Genomic DNA, 21,994 nt, shown 5'->3' with positions numbered 1-21,994 from the left:
CAGCTCCTATGTTCTTGAGCAGCTTCACTTTCACCTACTAGTTTTGTAATTCACTGGGTAAGAAACAAAACTAAACCTCATCCTACATGAGAATTAAATTGAGATATCTTAGTTAAAGTGAAATTTTGTGCTTATTAATTAAAACTATAGTTTTTATCACCCACTAGCTTAAGCTCATGTTGACTTTGGTATTACGTGAAACAACTGATTTAACCTTCAAATGAGCTAATTAATTGTATTGTTGGTATAAACTGGCAGTTCTTCAGGGTGTTTGAATTTAATTTGAACAGTTGAAAACATTTCATTTTTGTTTGAGAACTTCAGGAATAGAAGAAAAGGCTTCAAGAAGGAAGATAAGGACAGTTAGATACACTGAACACAATGTAACTGAGCCTCAAATATAAAACAGAGAGCAAGGAGTACACTGAAGGACAAAGGAAAATGATTAAAAGCCTTTGGAGCTTGACTTACGAATGGAGAAGGAAGACTTCAGGCAATGAGGAAGTAAAATAAAATAGATCTTTTGAGGTAAAGGAAGAGAAAGCAGTAGACTGAAAAGAAGATAAAACATAACTGACCTGTTTTATTTAACAGTATTGAGAGAAAATATTTGGGTTTTAGAAAGAGTATATGAATAACTAATTTTGAATTACTGAAAGTAACCCAGCCTAATGTACTCAACAATGTTACTTGAAATGGCACTCTGAAGAAATACAGAGTCAATAAACCCTAATATATGCTACATCCTTTTATGTCTATGCTTCATTACAATGCACTTCTGCATAAGTCACTGTTTCTCAGATTTGTTACAGTTTTGTACCACCTCAAAATGGCACTAAATGCATGTTAATTGAAAGCAAATTAAAGTATTGTAAAATGATGCTGAAAAGTTGTAAAAATGTTGTTTTATGCTCTGATAGTTAAACCTGGGACAATTCTTTAACAGTTAGTTACAAAAAATTATGGACTATTTAAGAAATGAGGAAAGTGAGGGTTCTGAAGACTGTAAATGTAAATGGTTTGAAGAGAGAGTCATAGTGATTAAATACTATGATCATCCAGCCTAAGCTCCTGCATACCAGAGGCCAAAAAAACAGATAAAATAGATGAAGAGTTAGGCTCCAATCTTGTAAACACACACGTATGTGCTTAATTTTAAGCACACAAATACCATTGAAGCCAATGGGGCTACTTACACACTCAAAGTTTAGAACACGTGTAAAGTGTTGCAGGATTGGGGCCTTAAATAATTTACATTATTTCACATACCATTTTGTTTTGCTGTTTCAATCCTGCCTCTTAATAAGTTATTGCAACATTAAAGAGGATAGGTAGAAGGTGATTCCAGAAATAAACAGTACCTGAAAATCCAGAGGAATGTGTTATACGTCAAGTGTCAAGTGTGGCTTCTGAGATTTTCAAATGCAACCAAATGAATCACTTTGGTATTTTCATCTATACAATATATTACTTGATTCTTCAGGGGAGATCTTCAGGCTTTAGTTTCTGCTGGCAACTTGGATAAAAACACTCCAGGATTAATGAGTCCTGTTTTTCTGATGTGGAGGAGTAATTTCTGACTAGGCCATCAGTAATGTGAGTAAATATGAAGAATGCCATATAAATGCTTGCAACCATAACATCTTGGCCTGTAATCTCATCAGGCCTCAGGAGATAAAGAAGGATGGCCTGGTGGATACTTGGATTGAAGAACCTCAAGAAAAAGTAAAAAAGTAATGGCGATGATTCAGTGGAGGTCCTTATCTCTGACTCTGTACCCATCCAGCATGGCCTTAGGAGCACTGTGCTGTTAAAGGTGCCATCTTCCAGATGAGTCATTATACTGAGGTCCTTACTAAACTCGGTAGAAAATGGAAAAAAATCATAATTTTTGTTGAAACTTTGTTTTGACGAAAATTTTCCAACTAGCTCTAGACCATTAGAGATTGCCCTTTTTTGCATGTGTAACCCACACACCTCCTGGGTGTGGTGTTCTGTCCCATCTAGTGGCACCGAGACCACTTAGAGAGAGAGATTAATGAGTTTGCTTTATAACCTTAGCGAAGAGCCATATGGCTTTTAGCTTACGTGGTAGAGCAGAATTGGGCAAACTACGGCCCGCAGGCCACATCCAGCCCACAAAGGACCGTCCTGCCCAGTCCTTGAGCTCCCAGCTGGGGAGGGTAGCCCCCAGCCCCTCCCCCACAGCTACACCGCCGCGTGGGCAGCGCTCTGGGCAGCAGGGTTGCGTGCTACTGCCAAGCAGCGCTGCAGCGTGTCTGGCTCCGGCCTGGGGGCACGGCTGCCAGACATGCTGCTCTGAGCGGCATGATAAGGGGGCCAGGGCCGGGTGGTTGGATAAGGGGCGGGGGTTTCCGGGGGGCAGTCAGGGGACAGGGAGCAGGGGGCATTGGATAGGGGGTGGGGTCCCAGGGGGCGGTTAGGGGTGGGGGTGTGGATAGGGGTCAGGGCAGTTGGGGAAAGGGAGCAGGGGGCGGTTGGATAGGGCAGAGGTTCTGGAGGGCGGTCAGGGGATGGGGAACGGGGAGGGGGTTGGATAAATGTGGGAGTCCTGGGGGGTCTGTCAGGGGGCAGGGGTGTGGATAGGGGTCGGGGCAGTCAGGGGACTGGAAGCAGGGGGGTTGGGCAGGAGGGTTGGATAGGGGGTGGGGTCCCGGGGGTGGTTAGGGGTGGGGGGGTCCCAGCAAGGGGGAGGTTAGGGGACAAGGAGCAGGGGGAGTTGGATGGGTCGGGAGTTCTGAGGGGGGCAGTCAGGGGGCGGGAAGTGGGAGTGGGCAGATGGGGGCGGGGGCCGGGCTGTTTGGGGAGACACAGCCTTCCCTACCTAGCCCTCCATGCAGTTTTGCAACCCGAGTGTGGCCCTCAGGCCAAAAAGTTTGCCCACCCCAGCAGTAGAGGCTCATGCACTAAGCTCCAGAGGTGGGTCTGTCTGCCTTACAAGTGGGGGGCTCATCTGGGATTTCAACTGGGAAGACTCTGAAGCTCGGGATGCGCTCCTCAGCTACGGGAAGTATGTAATCCGCACACCTCCTAGGTGTGGTGTTCTGTCCCATCTAATGGCACCGAGACCACTTAGAGAGAGAGATTGATGAGTTTGCTTTACAGCCTTAGCTAACAGACAGTTGGCTTTTCGCTCATGCAGTAGAGGCTCATGCACTAAGCTCCAGAGGTTCCTGGTTTGATCCCGCCTGCCGACGACCGGGATCTGTCGGCGTTACACATGGTTAAAGGGTGTTGGTGTCAATGTCCTGGCCAAATTTCAATTCAGGTAATTATATTCTGCCCACCTAAATTTACCTGCAGTTTCAATTGGATACAGTATTCTTTACTTTGTGCCCTAAACTATTGTGTAATGTTGTTGTGCATTGTGAAACCTCTGATGTGTTCCACCCCATAGATGCCTGCGTTTCATTGGTAAAATTATCCTGTAAATATGAATACTGGTACACATGTTATTGCGGGATGCTCTTTGGGCATAATCCTATACCCACTGAAGTCAAAGGAAAAACTCCCACTGACTTCAGTGGCACAGTAACTGACCCTATGTGATGAAAAGGCATTTTATAAAGGAGTCTTATAATTTTATAAATGTGAATGTATAGAGGCATGAGTTGTCAAATACTACAAACATTTACAACCTCTGCTACTACAATTTCAGTTCTGTATGTAATATTTGTCTGTTGTGTCTTATGCTGTGTTCAGGATGGAACATGAGGCTACTCAGCTGGAAAATCAGCATGTACATAGTGTGTATGAAAGCACAGCCTCCTGTTTTAATGACCTGCAAAGCAAAGCATGGCCTCGTGTTCGTCAGTTTCTGTTGGAGCAAAAGCCTGGCAGTCTCATTGCTGATATAGGTAAGTTACTGTATTTATTGAATGAAAAATCCTGTCATCATTTGTTTTACGCATTATGTTTATCATACTTGTCCTTGAAATCTAGTGTGTAGGGATATTCTTAACAACATATGAGGTAATGGACATACAGTCCCCGAAAATCAAAGAAAATTGAGAGGAATGTGTTATCACATATCATATTGCTCTATCAGATCAAAACTTCCCCTTTACATGTCTACTCTTTACCAAAATACATACTGTTTGCTTTCTAAAACAGTGTGAAGTTCACCTTTTCAGTATTTCAAACGTAATGGCCTTTCCCAAACTGAGGAAAACCAGGGGCGGATGTAGCCTCCCAATTCAATGTGTGTGGGGATGGGGGCTCCAAGGAAGGAATGGGGATGTCAGAGAGGGCCCAGGCTTGTGAGGTTGCAACCCTTCCCACAGGGAGGCCGTGCCCAGGCCTGCCTCTCCCTGAGCTCCAGCCCCGCTTCTGGTGGGAGCAGTACTGCTGACCCCCACCCCTGCTCATACCTCCAGGCTGTCTGCCTGGCAGGTCGCCTCAGGCCCAGTGCAATGATGCCAGTGGGAGCAACAGTGGGATTGGAGCCCAGCTGGGATGGGCGAGTCACTCCCTACACTATTGATGGTGGGAACGAAGCCTGAGTGGTGCTGTGATGTCGTGCTCCAGGCTACAATACCCCTGACAGTGAAGGCACATGCCTACAAAGTGAGCATAATAGTACCCCTGAGCATGGCCTGATGTACTTAAGAGTACTTCTGTGTATATTTTAATCAAGCCAGGGTTTATGATGCCTAAAAGATCCAGACCTTGTGTAGAGTTTAGGGTTTTATTTTGTTTTGCCTTGTGCCAGCACAATTTTCAGTTATAATGTCTTTTCACTTTGCAAAAGCTTGAAACTAAACCTGTGGACACTTTTTACTTTGCTCTAGTGTCTCCTGGACATCATGTCATCCAAAGGGGAGGCCCTGCACATTAGGCTAGAGAGTCAGGTCCAGATTCTCAAAGGTAGTTAGGTGCCAGTGGGAGTTAGGTGACTAACTACCTTAGAGGATCTGGCATAAGTGCCACACAAATGCACCAGTTAAGGTACTAAGAATATAGTTTCCAGATGAACAGGTCAGTATTTCTGTCTGTCCTGAGCATATTTATGAGCAATTCACCTGGTGTGAGTTCTCTCTGAGATGCATAACTAACCAGTAGTTTCAGGCAAAACTGGGAAAGGAGTTCGTGGTGGAGTTCATGTTTTTTGTACGGGTCCTAATCACAGAGATCTCAGAGTACTTTTATGTATTCATTTTTTTCTTCTTTTAAATATTTGAATGCTTTTGAGAGTAGATATGTTAATTGATAGCCTAGAATGCTGAAATAATTTTTATTTAACAGGACATTCTTTGTTAAAAACTTTTGTTTGTTTGTTTTACACATAGCATACTAATGATAATAGGATGGGATGTCCCTTGGTCCATGATCCTTATATTGTACCTTCATTAGGATAACTTACTCAGCCTCTGACCTTGTAATTTGTTTACATACAAATTGATTATTGCTTCTGTCACATGGTGGCTGGCCCTTCTAAAGGGAGATAGGTCTCAGCCCACCTGTGACCCAGCTATTTACCTCCTTGGGTGGAGAGTATGAATCGAGGCATGTGACAGGTGGTCATGTGACTGAACCAGGCCTCTGAGGGGGTAGAAACACAGAGACCTGTGAAATAGCCAAGAGGGATGGCAGAGTAAAGTTGCAGGAAGCGAGTCTCTCCTGCAGTCATCCCAGAGGAAGGGAGTTATGGCTGGGTAGAAAGACCCAGCTGGAAGTTTTGTTTTCCTTTTGGGGAGAGACAAAGAAGGGAGGGCAGGCCTTGTGTTTTTTCCAGTGCCTTAGAGAGCAGTAAGACACAGTACCTCAGGGGGGAGGGGCTGTGCCTTGCTTAAGAGCTTCTTGAGTTTGTTTTGGAACTTTGTGAATAAAATCAGACTTCAAGAAGGGCTGTTACTACACTTATGAAAGCCTCTTTTTAAGTTTATTGAGGAACCAAGGGGTAAACTGAGGCAGGGCACTGCAGAGACATCCCCGCCATGAGGCGTGCATGTGAGGTGGCTGACCTATCATAGAATCATAGAATATCAGGGTTGGAAGGGACCTCAGGAGGTCATCTAGTCCAATCCCCTGCTCAAAGCAGGACCAATCCCCAATTAAATCATCCCAGCCAGGGCTTTGTCAAGCCTGACCTTAAAAACTTCTAAGGAAGGAGATTCTACCACCTCCCTAGGTAACGCATTCCAGTGTTTCACCACCCTCCTAGTGAAAAAGTTTTTCCTAATATCCAACCTAAACCTCCCCCACTGCAACTTGAGACCATTACTCCTTGTCCTTTCCTCTTCTACCACTGAGAATAGTCTAGAACCATCCTCTCTGGAACCACCTCTCAGGTAGTTGAAAGCAGCTATCAAATCCCTCCTCATTCTTCTCTTCTGCAGACTAAACAATCCCAGTTCCCTCAGTCTCTCCTCATAAGTCATGTGTTCCAGACCCCTAATCATTTTTGTTGCCCTTCGCTGGACTCTCTCCAATTTATCCACATCCTTCTTGTAGTGTGGGGCCCAAAACTGGACACAGTACTCCAGATGAGGCCTCACCAATGTCGAATAGAGGGGGACGATCATGTCCCTCGATCTGCTCGCTATGCCCCTACTTATACATCCCAAAATGTCATTGGCCTTCTTGGCAACAAGGGCACACTGCTGACTCATATCCAGCTTCTCGTCCACTGTCACCCCTAGGTCCTTTTCCACAGAACTGCTGCCTAGCCATTCGGTCCCTAGTCTGTAGCTGTGCATTGGGTTCTTCCGTCCTAAGTGCAGGACTCTGCACTTATCCTTATTGAACCTCATCAGATTTCTTTTGGCCCAATCCTCCAATTTGTCTAGGTCCCTCTGTATCCTATCCCTGCCCTCCAGCGTATCTACCACTCCTCCCAGTTTAGTATCATCCGCAAATTTGCTGAGAGTGCAATCCACACCATCCTCCAGATCATTTATGAAGATATTGAACAAAAACGGCCCCAGGACCGACCCCTGGGGCACTCCACTTGACACCGGCTGCCAACTAGACATGGAGCCATTGATCACTACCCGTTGAGCCTGACAATCTAGCCAACTTTCTACCCACCTTATAGTGCATCATAGAAGGCATCTCATCATAGAAGGTGATTAGATTAGTCAGGCATGACCTTCCCTGGGTGAATCCATGCTGACTGTTCCTTGTTACAGCTTCATAAAAAGGAACTCCCGCTTATTGCCTTATTACTAAATACTATTACAAATTAATACCATGTACATACAGTATCATGGGGCACTAGAAGGGTTAGAAATATTAAGTTGCATTCTGATGTGGAAATTTGAACTGTTGTATTCATTTAGATGGAATAAAGGGCCCAAAGAGTCAAAGGTATTTACATGACCCTGTCACTGTCCAACATTAAACAGTGTTAAAGAAGGTTCGTGGTTTGGTGCTTATATAAAGACCTCAGTCTGCTTAGTACCATGGCAAACATACTATAAAATTCATGCCAAAGGTTAGAAACTTACCAATAAAAACACACAAAAGGAAAAGAAACAAAACAAGGCAAAAAGCTTTGAAACTGAAATTGAGTGATGATGCAAAACAAACTTAAAACCTATCAAATGCTCTTTTGAAGAGGGTGAATATAGGGTTAGAGTCTCTTATTCTGCCAAACAGTCCTTCTTGGTGGGGAAGAAAGAGTTAGTTCTGTTGTTCAAATCTTAGTTGGGAATGATAGTCACCGTCCCGCTTTCGAAAAGCTGACAGACGCTAGGGGAAATACAGCTTTTGTTGAGGTTTTGAGGATATAGGGTGGCTGCTCAGTCACTGATGGATGCATTGGGCTGGCTGATCAGCCACGACAGCTGTTGTTCTGGATCCTAGCTCACCTTTCTGATCAGGGACATCATCTCAGCTTCACTGGTCCTTCTCAGGCGAGCAGAGCTGGATTGACCATCTCATCTCTCCATGCTGATGCTGTGCAATACAGTTGATTTCAGGGTCAGGCAAAAAGCCAAGAGAGAGGTAGAACAGGAGGAATATAAGGGGGAACGGAAAGGGACACACGAGGGAAGGGAGACAGAGCGGGATCTCACATGTATCAGGCTGGGATCCTCACTGATGACGTGATGGTGGTCCGTCTTCCCCGTAGGCTATTAAGATCTGATGTCATGGCAACAATCCTGCTGCTGCAGCTGCTGTGATGGTAAAAGTTCCTTGTTCTCCCTCAAGCCTCTGTTTAAGGGTTTAATGGGTGGATTGGGCCATCCTCTAATTATTTTGCCCAACTATGAGGCCTAATTTCTGAAGCACCAATTTGGTCCATTGATTTCCTGTCCCTTATTCCTATTTTTTACCAGTCCGTACTCTTAACAAAGTAGTTGACTGGTATCAGTAAAAATGTTCTGTTTAAAGTAATTCAGTCTTTCTGTCTCCTTCTTACATCTTTTCTTAAACAATTTTATATAACAGGTCATTGTAGTAATTCATGAACCTCCACTCACTTTCCACTAGTCAGGCTCACAATTATTACAACAGAAGCATTTGTTGGTAGCACAACAGTATTTTTGGTTCCCTTATTCCAGAGTATGCACTGAGATTATAAAAACTCTTCTGCAAAAACTACCTGTCAAATAACTGAATTAAAGCATTTTAATCAATATACACACAATTTACATTTTAATTGAGTGTTACTGCTACAAACATAATAATCAATTATACTTTTGTTCTGATTTAACAACTCCCCCTCTCTTATTAACATGCATATCTTAATTTTTCATCTCATATTTTCTTTGAACTGCTTTAATATATTAGTGTCTTTCATTTCTCTTGAGCACCATTCTTAGGAATAATGCTGGATTTTTGCTTTAGCAATGTGCTCTTTTTTACCACTTTGAGTGTTCTGCTGTTCTCTCACAGTTACTGTGCTGTCTTTGTAGATAATGTTGCACATTATCATCAATGAAAGCAGCAGGGCTGCAAGCTGCAGTGCTGTTTCTAAAGATAACTCAGGCCTTTAAATTGAATTACTAAGAATAAAATGGTTCTCTTTGCCTAGCTGTTCCCCTGCCTCCAGGGTGTAAACTTTCAGATACTATTCTCTACCACTGACCCATAACGGTGCTGAATGTTTCTTAATCTAATTTTGAAAAGTGCCTGTAATGCATATGGTATTGAAGAGCACTCTGGAATATTTCAGTGTAGAACAGCACTGATCCTTAAATATTTCTCAACATACTTCCAGGTAGAAGACACATTCTATAGATGCCCATTACACATACAAATGTGCAGTTGTGAATGATCACAATAATAACAGAAAGAGGATGTGGCTGTAACACTGAAATAGTTCTTTGTTGCATAGAAACCATTGAACTTCGGTCATTTTCAAGTCTGTGTTTGGAGAGTAAAATTGTCCTGTCTCGTCTGTGCTGCAGATCCGTATTCAGCAGTGTGGGGCAAATCCTGCCCTTTCCTCTGCAACCACAGATGTCTCACTAGCAGTAGAACTGTTGCACGCAGGGCAATATTCCTAGGTTTCTGGAGGGGGGCATATATGACATGGAGCTTAGCTCAACAGTGGCTACAGGGTGGAGATCAGGGAGAGGGCTGAAGGAGCTGCTGCTTCATTGATCCTCCTGTTTGCTCCCTCACTCCTCATGAAGGGGCTGCATTAGGGATGTGTGCAGTAGCAACTGCCCTGCAGAGTAGTCCATGGCTTGTTGGGGGAGGATTCCTTTCTCCTCTACCTCCCCAGCCCATCCAAAGAGAAATCCATTGCACAGTCTAGTTTTTAGTATGGGAGGAATTGGGCACAGTTGCGTGTGCAGAAAATTTCCATTGACATCAGAAGGAACTGAATAAATATATACATTGTGGATCAAAGAGGAGAATTTTGGCCTTTAATTTTGTTCATGATTTATTGATGATCTGTACCACTGTGCCATGAATTTACAAAGCTTTCATGTTGCTGTTGTAGATACCGTTCCATGTCTGATTATGTGAATATATAATTTTACAGAGACAAAATGATTTCAGTGGGAATGAAGCAGGATCATTGCATTTTCTAGGATGGTTTTAAAATTAAAAGATTTACAGGAGTATTTTGGCACCAAGTGTTTTCACTTTTCCATGAGGGATGAGAAGTGGGGTGAAGGAATCTCATAATAGGTTGCTTCCTGTGTAATAAAGCTTATTGTTTTGTAGGATGTGGGACTGGAAAGTATCTCAATATCAACAGTCAGGTGTTTAATCTGGGCTGTGACTACTGTGAGCCTTTGATAAAGATTGCAAGGAAGAAAGGCTGTGAAGTCTCGGTATGTGACAACCTTAATCTTCCCCTTAGGGATCAGTGCTTCAATGCAATTATCTCCATCGGAGGTAAGAGAATACAGTAGAATGTTTGTTCTGTTCCAAAATAAACATGAAATATTTTGGATCGTTTTTTCAGTTGGTTCTTATATCTCATTGTCATGGTTATTTTTAAACCATGCAGCTATCTTTTAAATCTTATAAAATGGAGTTTCATGATAGGAAACTTCAGAACGAAAATATATTCAGTTTAATTTCATAACAATGACATTGACTAGGGAAGTACCATTTATTTTTGGTGGCCTTGTACATTCTAGAAAAAAAGGTTTGTTTTTAATGTGCCTTAACTAATGTGTGTTAAAATCCTAGTGTAAGCAAGTCAAGTTGTAGTTTTAAAACATGTAGCTAGTCAAAGCAAACTCTTTCCCGCACTCCCCGGGTCTACCTTGACCAACAACATATTAAATCTACAACTCACCTTAACTAGTGTGTGTTAAGAATATACATTTTTTCTGGAGCAGACATGGGGTAAAAGTTCAAAACCACCTAAGGAACTTAGATGTCTAAGTCCCGTTGAGTTTCATTTTTGACTATTTTCAGAGTAGCAGCCGTGTTAGTCTGTATTCGCAAAAAGAAAAGGAGTACTTGTGGCACCTCAGAGACTAACAAATTTATTTGAGCATAAGCTTTCGTGAGCTACAGCTTATGCTCAAATAAATTTGTTAGTCTCTAAGGTGCCACAAGTACTCCTTTTCTTTTTGACTATATTACCCATGTCCTCCTGTATGTATAAATATAAGAGGAACAGATGAGGGAAGGGCATTTTGGATGACATTTTTAACAATATTCTTCCCTGGATTTATTTTACAAAGTTTTTAGTGCTAACCTACAATGCTGTTGTAGTTTGCCATATTATCACCACACAGCTGCTGACAGGTTCTTATATCAGAATAATGAAATATGGAAAAAACTGTAGCCCTCTCCTTCCAAGTGTGTCTTAAGCTTCCGTCCTCTTCTCTCCCAGGTGCTTGATATCACTAATATTTGGAGTAGCTTTTTCCCCTCCTTGTGCCGGCTGGGTCCTGAGTTCTTTTCTTGATGCCTGGTGTTTCCATTCAGAGTGATTTCTCCCCATGCTTGAGAAAAAGGGTGCTGTCCCTTGAGAAATCCATGATAATACTACAAGCTGACAAGGAGAGTAAAGCCCAGTACACAGAACCCAATAAAGTAACTAAAGCAAACCCCAGCAAAAGGGATAATACTCCCCAAATAACATCATAACAGAGGAGAGAACTTTATTAGGAAGAGGAAAATAGGATCTGGGGAAGGAAGTGATTAACTAATAATTAACCAACATTTATAAATAAGCCAATTCCTCACCTCCTAATGCTCACAAACTCCTCCCTAATGCTTACCTGAGGTGGATGGTATGGCTGAGGTTGTGAGTCCTCAGATGGGGTCTGCAGGTGCTGTAGTGTTGCCCAGCTTAAACAAAAATCACTTTACTTGTTCTTCATCCCTAGTTGTGGCAGAGCTCTCTCCTGACTCCACTAGGGCTCAGTGGTTCCCTGGTTTGGAATTGTCCTTAGGTCTTGGCTGGCTGTTGGTAGCTGGTGCCAGGTCAGAGCGCTTGCTCTCTCTCTAATCTATCTATCTATCTAATCTGCTGGGCACTGCAATGCTAGAACGACCTGATCCATGCAGCTAGTGTCTCAGAGCAGTACAAAAACTCTGTCTGGAGGAAGAGCAAATTTAGCAGGAACTCCCTAAGCTGTGCTATGTCTCCCTTAGCTTCCCAACCAAAATAAAAATGCCCTCTCTCTTTTTTTTTTTTTGTTGGGCTTCCCTTTCCCCCATTAACTTGCCTGGGGCTGTACAGCCCTGACTTGTCTGCACTGGTTGTGTTGGCTGATTATCTGTTCCTTGTGATAGACAGAGATCAGATATCCATTGGCCTGAAATGTCTTCAGTATGAGACATACACTCTACTCTATGTCATCCGATCTCAGTGTCTAAGAAACTCGGATTTTGTTGAAAGCAAGCTGGTTGAGCCTTGATCTATGTAAGTCTGAGATAGTACTGACAAGGTGGGGGGAGGAACCACTGATTGAGGGACCATGCTCACTGTTTGTTACTAGGCATAATATTGTGTCCTCAGCTGCTCCTAGTTGACCAGTTAACATCAATAGGGTTTTATCATTAGCACTTGGCAAGAAGGTTGCACACTCATTTGCACATCTTACCCATGCTTTTTGACAAATTAAGACACAACTAACTGGGATGCACATATGATGATTGCAGTGTGCTTTACATGGGACTACACCTTAAAACCATTCAGAAATTGTGGCTAGTTCAGAATATGGCAACTCAGTAAGAAGCACATTACTCCTGTACTCTGTGACCAGCGGATTTCTGGATGAAATTTAAGGTGTTGGCTTTCACATGTAAATCCCCAAGTGGTCTTGGTCCTTGCCTACCTCAGTCTGTCTCTTATACTATGTGATACATTAGTAGCTGTGAACAGGTGAGGTTCTTGAGCCAACAGAGCCCTTGTTCAAATTAGGGTAAGGCATTCTCAATGATGTGCGCTCAACTTCCTTTCCTTATTCAACCAGAGCCTGGAAATGGTGGCTTTCAGGTCATGTTGCAAAGTTTATTGGTTCTCCCAGGCATCTTCTGTGAAAGAGGAGAGTAGACTAAATGGGCGATTCAGTTCATGGAGAGGGATTAGCATGTTTTTAGTTTTTTATACTAGTCCAATTCATGTATTGTACAGATTTTTCATTAATATTTTATATATCCACCTGGAGCTTTGGATAGACATACTTTAAATGTACCTAAATTAAAACATATTATTTGGAAATTATATTAGTTTAGTATTCAGTCATCTTTGGTTATCATCCTCAGAACAATTTGCATATTTGAGATACTTTAATTTAATTAATCAGGAACCCAGTGGTTGAATGGGCCTGGGAATCTCAACTACCCACTCGTGGCTAGAAGTGCTCCATTCCCGACATGATTAAGGCGAGATCTGGGCAGAGGATGTAAATTCCATTTCATGAAGGATTTTGAGACTTCACAATTTGACTTTGTTTCAAATTGGAACAAACCTGTAAAATTCCTAAATTCTCCACAAAGGAAAATTCTGAAAAAAAATTCTTGTTTTGGACTGATTGACAAGTTTTGTTTTGATTTTGATTTAAAATGTTATAATATTAAAAAGTTTAAAACAAAAATTAATTTGAAAATTAAAAATCAAAATGTTTCATTTTGAAAACATGGAAAAGCAACATTTTGACATTGTTGGAATTTTTTCAGTTTTTCTCCAAAGCAAAATTTCTGCAAAATTGACATGATTTTGCCAATGATTTCTATTTCGATGGAACTGAATTTTCTGATGGAAAATGGTTCTATCAAAGTTTTCTGACCAACTGTAGTTAGGGCATGTTGGTAGGAAAGTATGGAGAAGGTTTGTACTGTTATTACCTTCTGCTGTACTTGTTCTGTGGCTAGATAGAGAATTTATGTTTCCAGCAATGTCAGTTGAAATCTTTCATGAGCACTAAATTAACTGAAGATTATTTTAAAAAATAAATAATGTAACAGTAGCAGTATTTAAGCTCAAATGCCTTTCCTTCCTTCACAGTGATTCACCATTTCTCAACTAAACAAAGAAGAATCAAAGCAATAAAAGAAATGGCAAGGGTATTGATACCTGGAGGTCAGATCATGATTTATGTTTGGGCTATGGAACAAAAAAATCGTCGCTTTGAAAAACAAGATGTATTTGTTCCATGGAATAGGGACTTGTGCTCCCGGCTTCTTTCAGAATCAAATCAGTCTGGACATAAGAGTGATCTTGAACATTCTGTAAAAAAACACCCGCAGCAACTAGTGGGCTCTGAATGCAGCTACCCAATTAATCTTAAACAGGAACGTGATACAAAAAGTTCCCACAGTACAGACCATTGCTTAGCCAAAACCTGCTGCATGAAAATGTCTGAAGAAGAAGAAAATCGATTCTATAGTGCTCTAGGGAAATCTTTTCGTTCATGGTTTTTCTCCAGATCTCTTGACGAATCATCCTTAAGAAAGCAAACTGAGAAGATGAAATCTCTGAAGAATGTAGGAGGATGGGCAAACAGAACCATATCCATTCAACCGTCAAGACACTGCAGTTTAGACTTAGGTCACCGTGGGCCATTGTTAAAAGAGCAAAGTTTAGATGATGATGAAGTGTTTATGGAAAATGCATCTCTCAAAAAACCACAATGGATGACCACTTCAGGTGTAATGGGGGATTTAAATGGAGAACAACATGGAGTAGTTCAGAGCAAGAATGAAGAAACATCTTTTCTGAGTGGTCCTGTGGAAGACAGGGACAACAACTGTACTTATAGTAAAGATGAAGATGGTAAATCTACCGCTAGCAAACTCTTTCAAAGAACTTCAACAACTGACTCCACTGATTCTATTTTGGATGAAGCAATGGCTGTTGGGGACCAGGTTGTTGACGTATTGGATACAAAAGCCTTCATGCGTTATTATCATGTTTTTCGGGAAGGAGAGCTATGCTCTCTACTGGAAGAGAATGTGCCTGAACTTCATATTATTAGCTCTTGCTATGATCATGGAAACTGGTGCATTATTGCAGAGAAAATAGCAAAATAACTGCAAACTGAGCAAATAAAACAAAACTTTGAAAATTGAAAACTTTGAATGCTGCTCCTTGAAGGTGTTCTGTGGTGTTGTAATTGTGCAATATAAAATGGAATTTGAGTCTCATGTAGTTGTGTTCCATCTATTTCTGATTTTACTTTGTATATATCTATAAATACTGTGTATAAGAATGTAAGATGCAAACAACAATACTTATGTTTTGTCAAAGATAGGCTTTTAAGAGTTTTATATTGCTTTTAGCAAATAATTCAGTTTTTAAATGTACTTTTGTAATTGAAAAATAAACAAAACATTTTATAAGATAAGGATCAGGGCATCTTTTATGAGAAATATTTGCCCAATGTAAACTTAAAGCTTGGTACTGCAAACACTTAAGCATGTGTGTTAACTTTACTCAATAGGGTCCTGATTCAGCAGTCCAGGCTTCTTCAGCAAATAACTTAAGGACATGCTTAACTTTAAATATGTGCCTAAGTCCCAATTTGGACACATGCTTTAAGTTAAGCACATGTTTAAATACTTTGATGAATTGTGGTCTTCAGGATGGGCTACTCATAGGCATAAATGTTTGCATGATCAAGCCTTGAGTATTCTGTGCTCTGTGCTTAGCATTCTGGAGCAAATGGGACAGCTGCATTTGTTCAAGATTTTGGTCTTGGTTTTTTTAAAACCATCTAGTTCAGGCGTTCTCAAACTTCATTGCACCGCGACCGCCTTCTGACAACAAAAATTACTACACAACCCCAGGAGGGGGACCAAAGCCTGAGCCCTCCCGATCCCTGCCCTGCTGGGTTTGGGGGACAAAGCCCACTGCCACGGGGTGAGGGGAAGGGAAGCCAAAGCCCAAGGGTGTCAGCCCCAGGTAGGGGGCCTGTAATCTCAGCACCACTGCCCAAGGCTGAAGCCCTCAGGCGTTGGCCCCAGACAGTGGGGCTCGGGCTTTGGCTTCAGCTCCTGACCCCAGCAAGTCTAAGCCAGCCCTTGCGACCCCATTAAAACGGGGTCACCACCCACAGTTTGAGAACCGCTGATCTAGTTTATGCCTCAGAGCTAAGGGGTTGAGATTGAGTCTTATGTATTCTCTACCAAAAATACATTAATTTATTTTCTAAAGTTTTAAAAGTTTTGCTTATCTATAAACACTTTTCACTGAGACTAATTTTAATAACCGTTATTTACAAAGAGTACAGAAAATTAAACGTATGTGAGGTGTACATATTTTTGAGATAAACATGGGAGCACTATGTGAAATTAGTATAATTCTAGTGCATCTCTGCTTGGTTTAAAAGACAGATTTATCTGTAGTATTGGATCAGCTTATATACTTAGATGACAATATATACTTTCTTAAAGGTATCCTAAGAAATGTAGAAGAAATTAGTCAAATATGTAAATAAAACATTACGAATCAAATAACAAAATCTTTAAAATACATGTCTTCCATATTTTAAATGGGACGTTAAAAGGTCCCTGATGCCTCTAGGTGCTGGAAACTAAAGAACCATTTTTCAAAGGGTTAGAGGATAACTCTGATGTCTTGGGCAGATTTCCCTCTCTTAGGTCTAATCTACACCTAAAACTTAGGTCAACCTAGCTATATTGCTCAGGGTTGTGAAAAATTTCATGCCCTGTACAATTGTAGTTAAGTCGACCTAACCCCCACCATAAATGCAGCTAGTGGAAGAATTATTCCACTGACCTAGCTACCACAGCTCAAGAGGGTGGATTTACGATAGTGATAGAAAAATCTCTTCTGTCACTGTAGTAAGTGTCTACATTACAGCAGCATAGCTTCAGCACTGCGAGTCTGCCTCTATGGTGCTTGTAGTATAGATATACCCTCAATAAAATACTACCTACGCTCTATGGTTAATTTTCTGACCGAGCACAGCATCCAAACACACTCACATTATAGTAGATTAGCCCACAGTTACTCATAGTGAGCAGTACTTTACTCCTTAAGTAATTTGACTGATTTTGCTGGGACTACTCATGGAGTAAGGTGCTACCTCAGCTGGTGTAAATTGGCATAGTTCCATTGGCTTCATTGACTGTCCCTCTGTATTTGCAGCGGTTTAACTGAGTGTTATAATTTGACTTTGGTAATTAAGATGTCTGAGTAATTACTCAGTAAAGAACTTCAGATACTGTGTGTAAGAGGAGTTTTAACAAGAGCAAAACTACTGTAATGCTTTTGAAATGTTACCCATTCTACAATATGTAAATTCATAGCTTTTAGCTTGTTCAGTCACAGACCCTGATGGAAGTAAAAGTGTAAATGTTTTATATGTAGCTGCCCTGGATATAAAGTTTAATAATATATTATATATATTCTTTTGCTAAAATGTATCTAAATAGACTGACTTCCATGGTTTTTCTTATTGTACAGTTTCTGTTCATTGTCATTCACTTTTGCTCTCTCTTTAGCCCAGTGATTCTTTAAGTATTTATCCACAGTGGAACAGTCATTGGGCAGGAGAGAGATTGAGATTGATTCTGTAGCCCACTGGTCAGGGCACCCGCCCTAGAAGTGAGAGTCTCCAGGTCCAACCACTTTTTCATTATTTATCCACAATGGAACAGCACCAACAGGAAAGACAGAGGAAGCCACACCTCAGAATATCCCATATCTCTGTGGTCAGTGCACTCTCCTGAGAGGTGGGACACCCCTGGTTAAATTCTTTCTCTCCCTCTGGCACATTCCAGGGTGTCTCCCACATTCCAGGCCTGTGCGCTAACCACTGGGTAAAAGTTATAGGGGGCATCACCACCATCTCCTCCTCCTGCTGTTTAGTACAGAGTGAGGCAGGTTCCAAACTCATTCCTGAAAGAATTGCCTTAGGTGCATATGCGATCTGACTCCAGGAGAGTGATTCCTATTTGTTAATCACTAGCAGAGATAGGTACCTGCAGCAGGTGAGAGGGACAGGGCTTAGCACACCTAGTCTGGTTGGCATCTCCCATTGGCTAGCATGCTGGCTTTTTATGTGCATTCTTAGGTGCCTCTCTCCCCATGCATTGGATAGGGAGCCTACCTGCCTAACAGCTTTGTGGACTGCAGTGTTGTTCCTGAGATTTTCTAGGCACCTAAAAGTTAGGCATGCTGACTCTCAGCATTGCAACACCTAGGTCCCTTTGTGAATCGCACCCTGTGATTCTCTCTTATCATGAGAAACATGACATTTCAAAAAAAAAAACCCGTGCGATCCCACTGCTTATTTGCTGAGGAGCATAGCTTAATGTGTTCAAACAAGTGGTGAAAACCATAGCAAAGCCCATTAATTAAGATTAAATAAATACAATTCCTGCACTACTTACTAAGATAAAACTCTCATTGATGTCAGAACTGCAGGAATAGGCCCTTAACAGGCAAAAGTGAAGTTTGGATTTGTGTCTTCTGTTTGGTAATAGAAATTTCTAGATGTAAAATTCTAGTCCCATTACAGCCAAAAACTGCCATTGACTTCGGTTGGTTCCGAGGTCACCAACCTGTCCTTAACTGGTACTTTGAGATATCTTGATCAGAAGAGGAAAGATGCCCAGTTTCCTTCTGTTGAACTTAATATTTAACGTTGTCAGTCTGAATTGACTGATAATGGCTGCTATTTTAACTCTTAAAATGTGTAATTTAAACTGACACCTGCAATAAAAAACATATTACAATTGAACAAACTTATTTTTGATGGAACACAAAAATACAATATTTGATAAAATGTTGTTTTGCCTTTTTTGAGTAAGTGTGAATATTTATAGGTGCAAAAGCTATTGTTTTTCTACAAAAGACAGTTCATTTACCTTCTTTAAATTGAAGAGGGCAATCATTCTAAAAGCACAAATGGGTTAGGAAAAGCTATAAATTTTGTAAAAGTGTTCATTTGTGATAAAGTGCTGGTATTCATGTTATTTGTGTGTATACTTTAAAATGATACTTAGTTAAGAGATATGCAGTGTGTTACAGTAGCACAGGATTGATAATGAACAATCTGACTCTGTTCTGATTAAAAACCCTGGCCTTGATCCTGTAATTACATCTGTACTGAATTGTACTCACATGTGCACTCCATTGACTTGAATGGGTCATCTTTGGAGTGTAGGAATTTACTTGTGTGATGCATTTGTAGAATTTGAGGCCCATATTTATACTTCAGTGCAACTTGGATGTTTCAGTGTTACTAGTTTGATCAAATATACAGTTTTATATCTCTGTTGTGAGTTCTTGTTATGCTTATCCTGTATTATTTCCGGCAGCTACTCATTATCGTAACTTGAATCTGCTGTATTTCAATACTACACTATAATAATTTCTTAGTCCACATATAAAACTTCAGATATTAACCATCATTTGGCTGAAAAAAAATCTTGCTCCATTGAAATATTATTTACTGGAAACATTACACAGTTTAAGATGCATTAATAAAGATGACATATTATCCACTGGAAACTGTGTCTGGGAACATTCTTACTGCCTGTCAAATCAGAGAAGTTCTTTGCTGTTAGAATCACCCAGTATTAACTGGAACTTAGTCACACTTGCACCCATACGCTCCTATCTTCAGACCTTTGGAACCAAACTCTGAGGCATTGGAGAAAGATTACTGAGGCATTTCCTTGTCTACACATAGCTTTTGTACCAATTTAAATCAATAGAAAAATCAGTTTAATTAAATTGGTGAAACTGTCTGGTGTTTTTACTGGTATAGCTTGTTCTGGTTAACTGCATCCACACCAGAGGATTGCAGACACTTAACTAAATTGGTTTCTTTAGTATAAACATGTTTGTAGACAAGGTCCTAGGGCCAGATGTCTAAAGGTATGATGGGTATTTCCTGATAGTGCATTTCCAATGGGAGTTAGATACCTATGTGCATTTGAAAATCCCACTAGGCACCTATTTGCATTTTTAGGCACTGAAATACCTTTACAAATCTGGCCCTTAGCGAATTATCATGTCAGCTGATTTGGGCACTTGGGAGGCAGAGCTGTTTGACTGCGGTGTAGACATTCAGACTCGGGCTGGAGTCTGGACTCTAAAACCCAGTGAAGTGGGGGAGTCCCATAGCTTGAGCTGTAGCCCGAACTCTAATGTCTACACCACAATTACACAGCCCTTTAATCCAAGCTACACGAGCCCGAGTCAGTTGGCAGAAGCCAGCCATGGGTATCTAATTGCAGTGTAGACACACCCATGGAGAGCCTTTGAAACACCGATGCCCAAACTTGCATACAGCCACAAAACTTTCAAGGAGCAATAACAGTTGGGGCCAAGTAACCTACCAATAAAAACTCTTGAAACGAATCCACTCTCTCTCATACCCTTACTCCTTATAGCCATTGTAGCTATAGAATTGTAGCATGCAATTTAGTGGGAGAGAAAGAGGCATAATATGTTTGAGTTATTTTCTTACATTACAATGGCCCCAGGTAAGAGTGACCTAAGCTGTTGACTTGACCCTGGCTAGCGTCATTATGGAGACATCGACAGCAACTCCATAATTAAGGCTGAGTTGCGTTTTGCACATAAAGCACGGTTTCAGCCTCATTGTTTTATATTAAAATAATACATATTCTCCCCAGAATTACAGCACTTACTCTGAATACAGAATGAATTTTCTGAGATTTACAATTTAATCTGTGAATTAGTTTAAGAATTCAAATTAATTAAAAATGGGCCCTTTAAGAAATTTAGCACCCAGTCTCTGTGTATTTGCCCCTGGAAATGTCTGTAACAGAATAACACAGACTCTTCAAATATCCCTTACAGTTAAAACACATTGAAATCTTGTTCATGGGCTACATTTGAACATATTTCTAAGGATTAATGGCCATTTCCTTACATTATTTTCATAAACAAAAGTTTCTCCTGCCAAATGCAAGATGCATAATGCTTGGCACCCTATGTGAGATAAAAATCAGACTGAACAGTGTAGGTCCTAACAGAAAATATTTTTATATACATCCATCCCCATTAATTAGGCTTGTGTGTGCCAAACCCCAATCAATCAGCCCCTGCATCCCTGGAAGGGAACATGCTCAGTCACTCTGTGAGGATGGTGCATACTCAGGCTCAATTACATTCAGATCCTGTGTGGGGATGGAGCATACACAGTGCAGATGGAATCTTCAGAAAATAAAACCACCAGACTTTTACTAGCCTCTACCCAGTAAGTACAAGCTGTAATTCTCAGAAATGTGTAACTTGGTTAAATTTGAGTGGCTTTTCAGGGGATAACAAAATGCACATCCCTAACATCAGGATGATGCCTTGGCAAATGTCAAGTACTTTCTCCAGAGTACAGAGGTGCTACAGCTTCTTAACGAACTGGTTTTAAGATTTTTTTATGTGGGCAAAACAACATATTTTCCCCAAACCATGTTCTAGAAAATGGCAGAACCGTTTCTGCTGTTACCTTCCCAAAAAATTCAACATGAATCTTAGAAATATATGAGTGTGGAGAGCTCCACTCCTTCACGCTATCTCTGATCTTGTTCACAGTAACCACAAGTTTAGTATTTCTGTCCCTATCCACCTCTCATTTTCCTGTTCTCCACTAAGATAGCTAGACACATTAGTTCTTTCTCATGAATCTGTCTCTCAAGCGAATATAATTATCTATACTCTCCCAGTCATGCTATCTCTGTCCTCTCCTCAGCCCGTAGCCATTGGCTCTGTTCCAATCTTGTGTCTTCTCTTGTACAACCCACTCAGTTTGATAGTCAATTTAAGTGTACCCACCACTGTGTTGAGAGATGGTGATGCTCTTCAAAGATGTTCAGAGCAACCTAAGGGCCTGATTCTCCCTTGCCTTACTTTTTTACCTGTCCAGTGAGAATATAACAAACTAACATTCTCGTTTAGTAGCATACTTCACCACTTTGCACAGCTGTAAATGGTTACTTAAAATCTAAGACAGTAGAAAATCAGGATCACTAGAACTGTGATCCATCACAAGGCTGTTGATGATTGAGGGGGTGCCTGTTAGACTATTGGTTTCCATTCTCCACCCCAAAAACTTCACCTTATGTTCCTTTCTACACAGAACTGTACAAGGGGCATGCTACA

At 41.1% G+C, this 21,994-nt stretch overlaps 1 protein-coding gene across 2 annotated transcripts in view; it reads left to right on the top strand.

Annotated features, from left to right (window-relative positions):
* The window catches only part of TRMT9B (tRNA methyltransferase 9B (putative)), a 41,044-nt gene extending 21,669 nt beyond the window's left edge, over nucleotides 1-19,375 (top strand). The window contains exons 2-4 of one of the 2 annotated variants that reach the window (XM_048848191.2): nucleotides 3,724-3,878; nucleotides 10,147-10,320; nucleotides 13,901-19,375. In XM_048848191.2, the coding sequence (XP_048704148.1) occupies nucleotides 3,724-3,878; nucleotides 10,147-10,320; nucleotides 13,901-14,925 (1,354 nt within the window). In that variant the 3' untranslated portion in view covers nucleotides 14,926-19,375. Of the gene's footprint in view, nucleotides 1-3,723; nucleotides 3,879-10,146; nucleotides 10,321-13,900 lie in introns of those variants that run through there. The other variant, XM_048848193.2, reaches the window with a different exon arrangement.
* Nucleotides 19,376-21,994: the final 2,619 nt, after the last annotated feature.

Source organism: Caretta caretta, chromosome 4, assembly GCF_965140235.1.
Source record: "Caretta caretta isolate rCarCar2 chromosome 4, rCarCar1.hap1, whole genome shotgun sequence".
In the NCBI taxonomy this organism is placed as follows: Eukaryota; Metazoa; Chordata; order Testudines; family Cheloniidae; genus Caretta; species Caretta caretta.
This window is presented reverse-complemented; position numbering and strand designations above follow the sequence as displayed.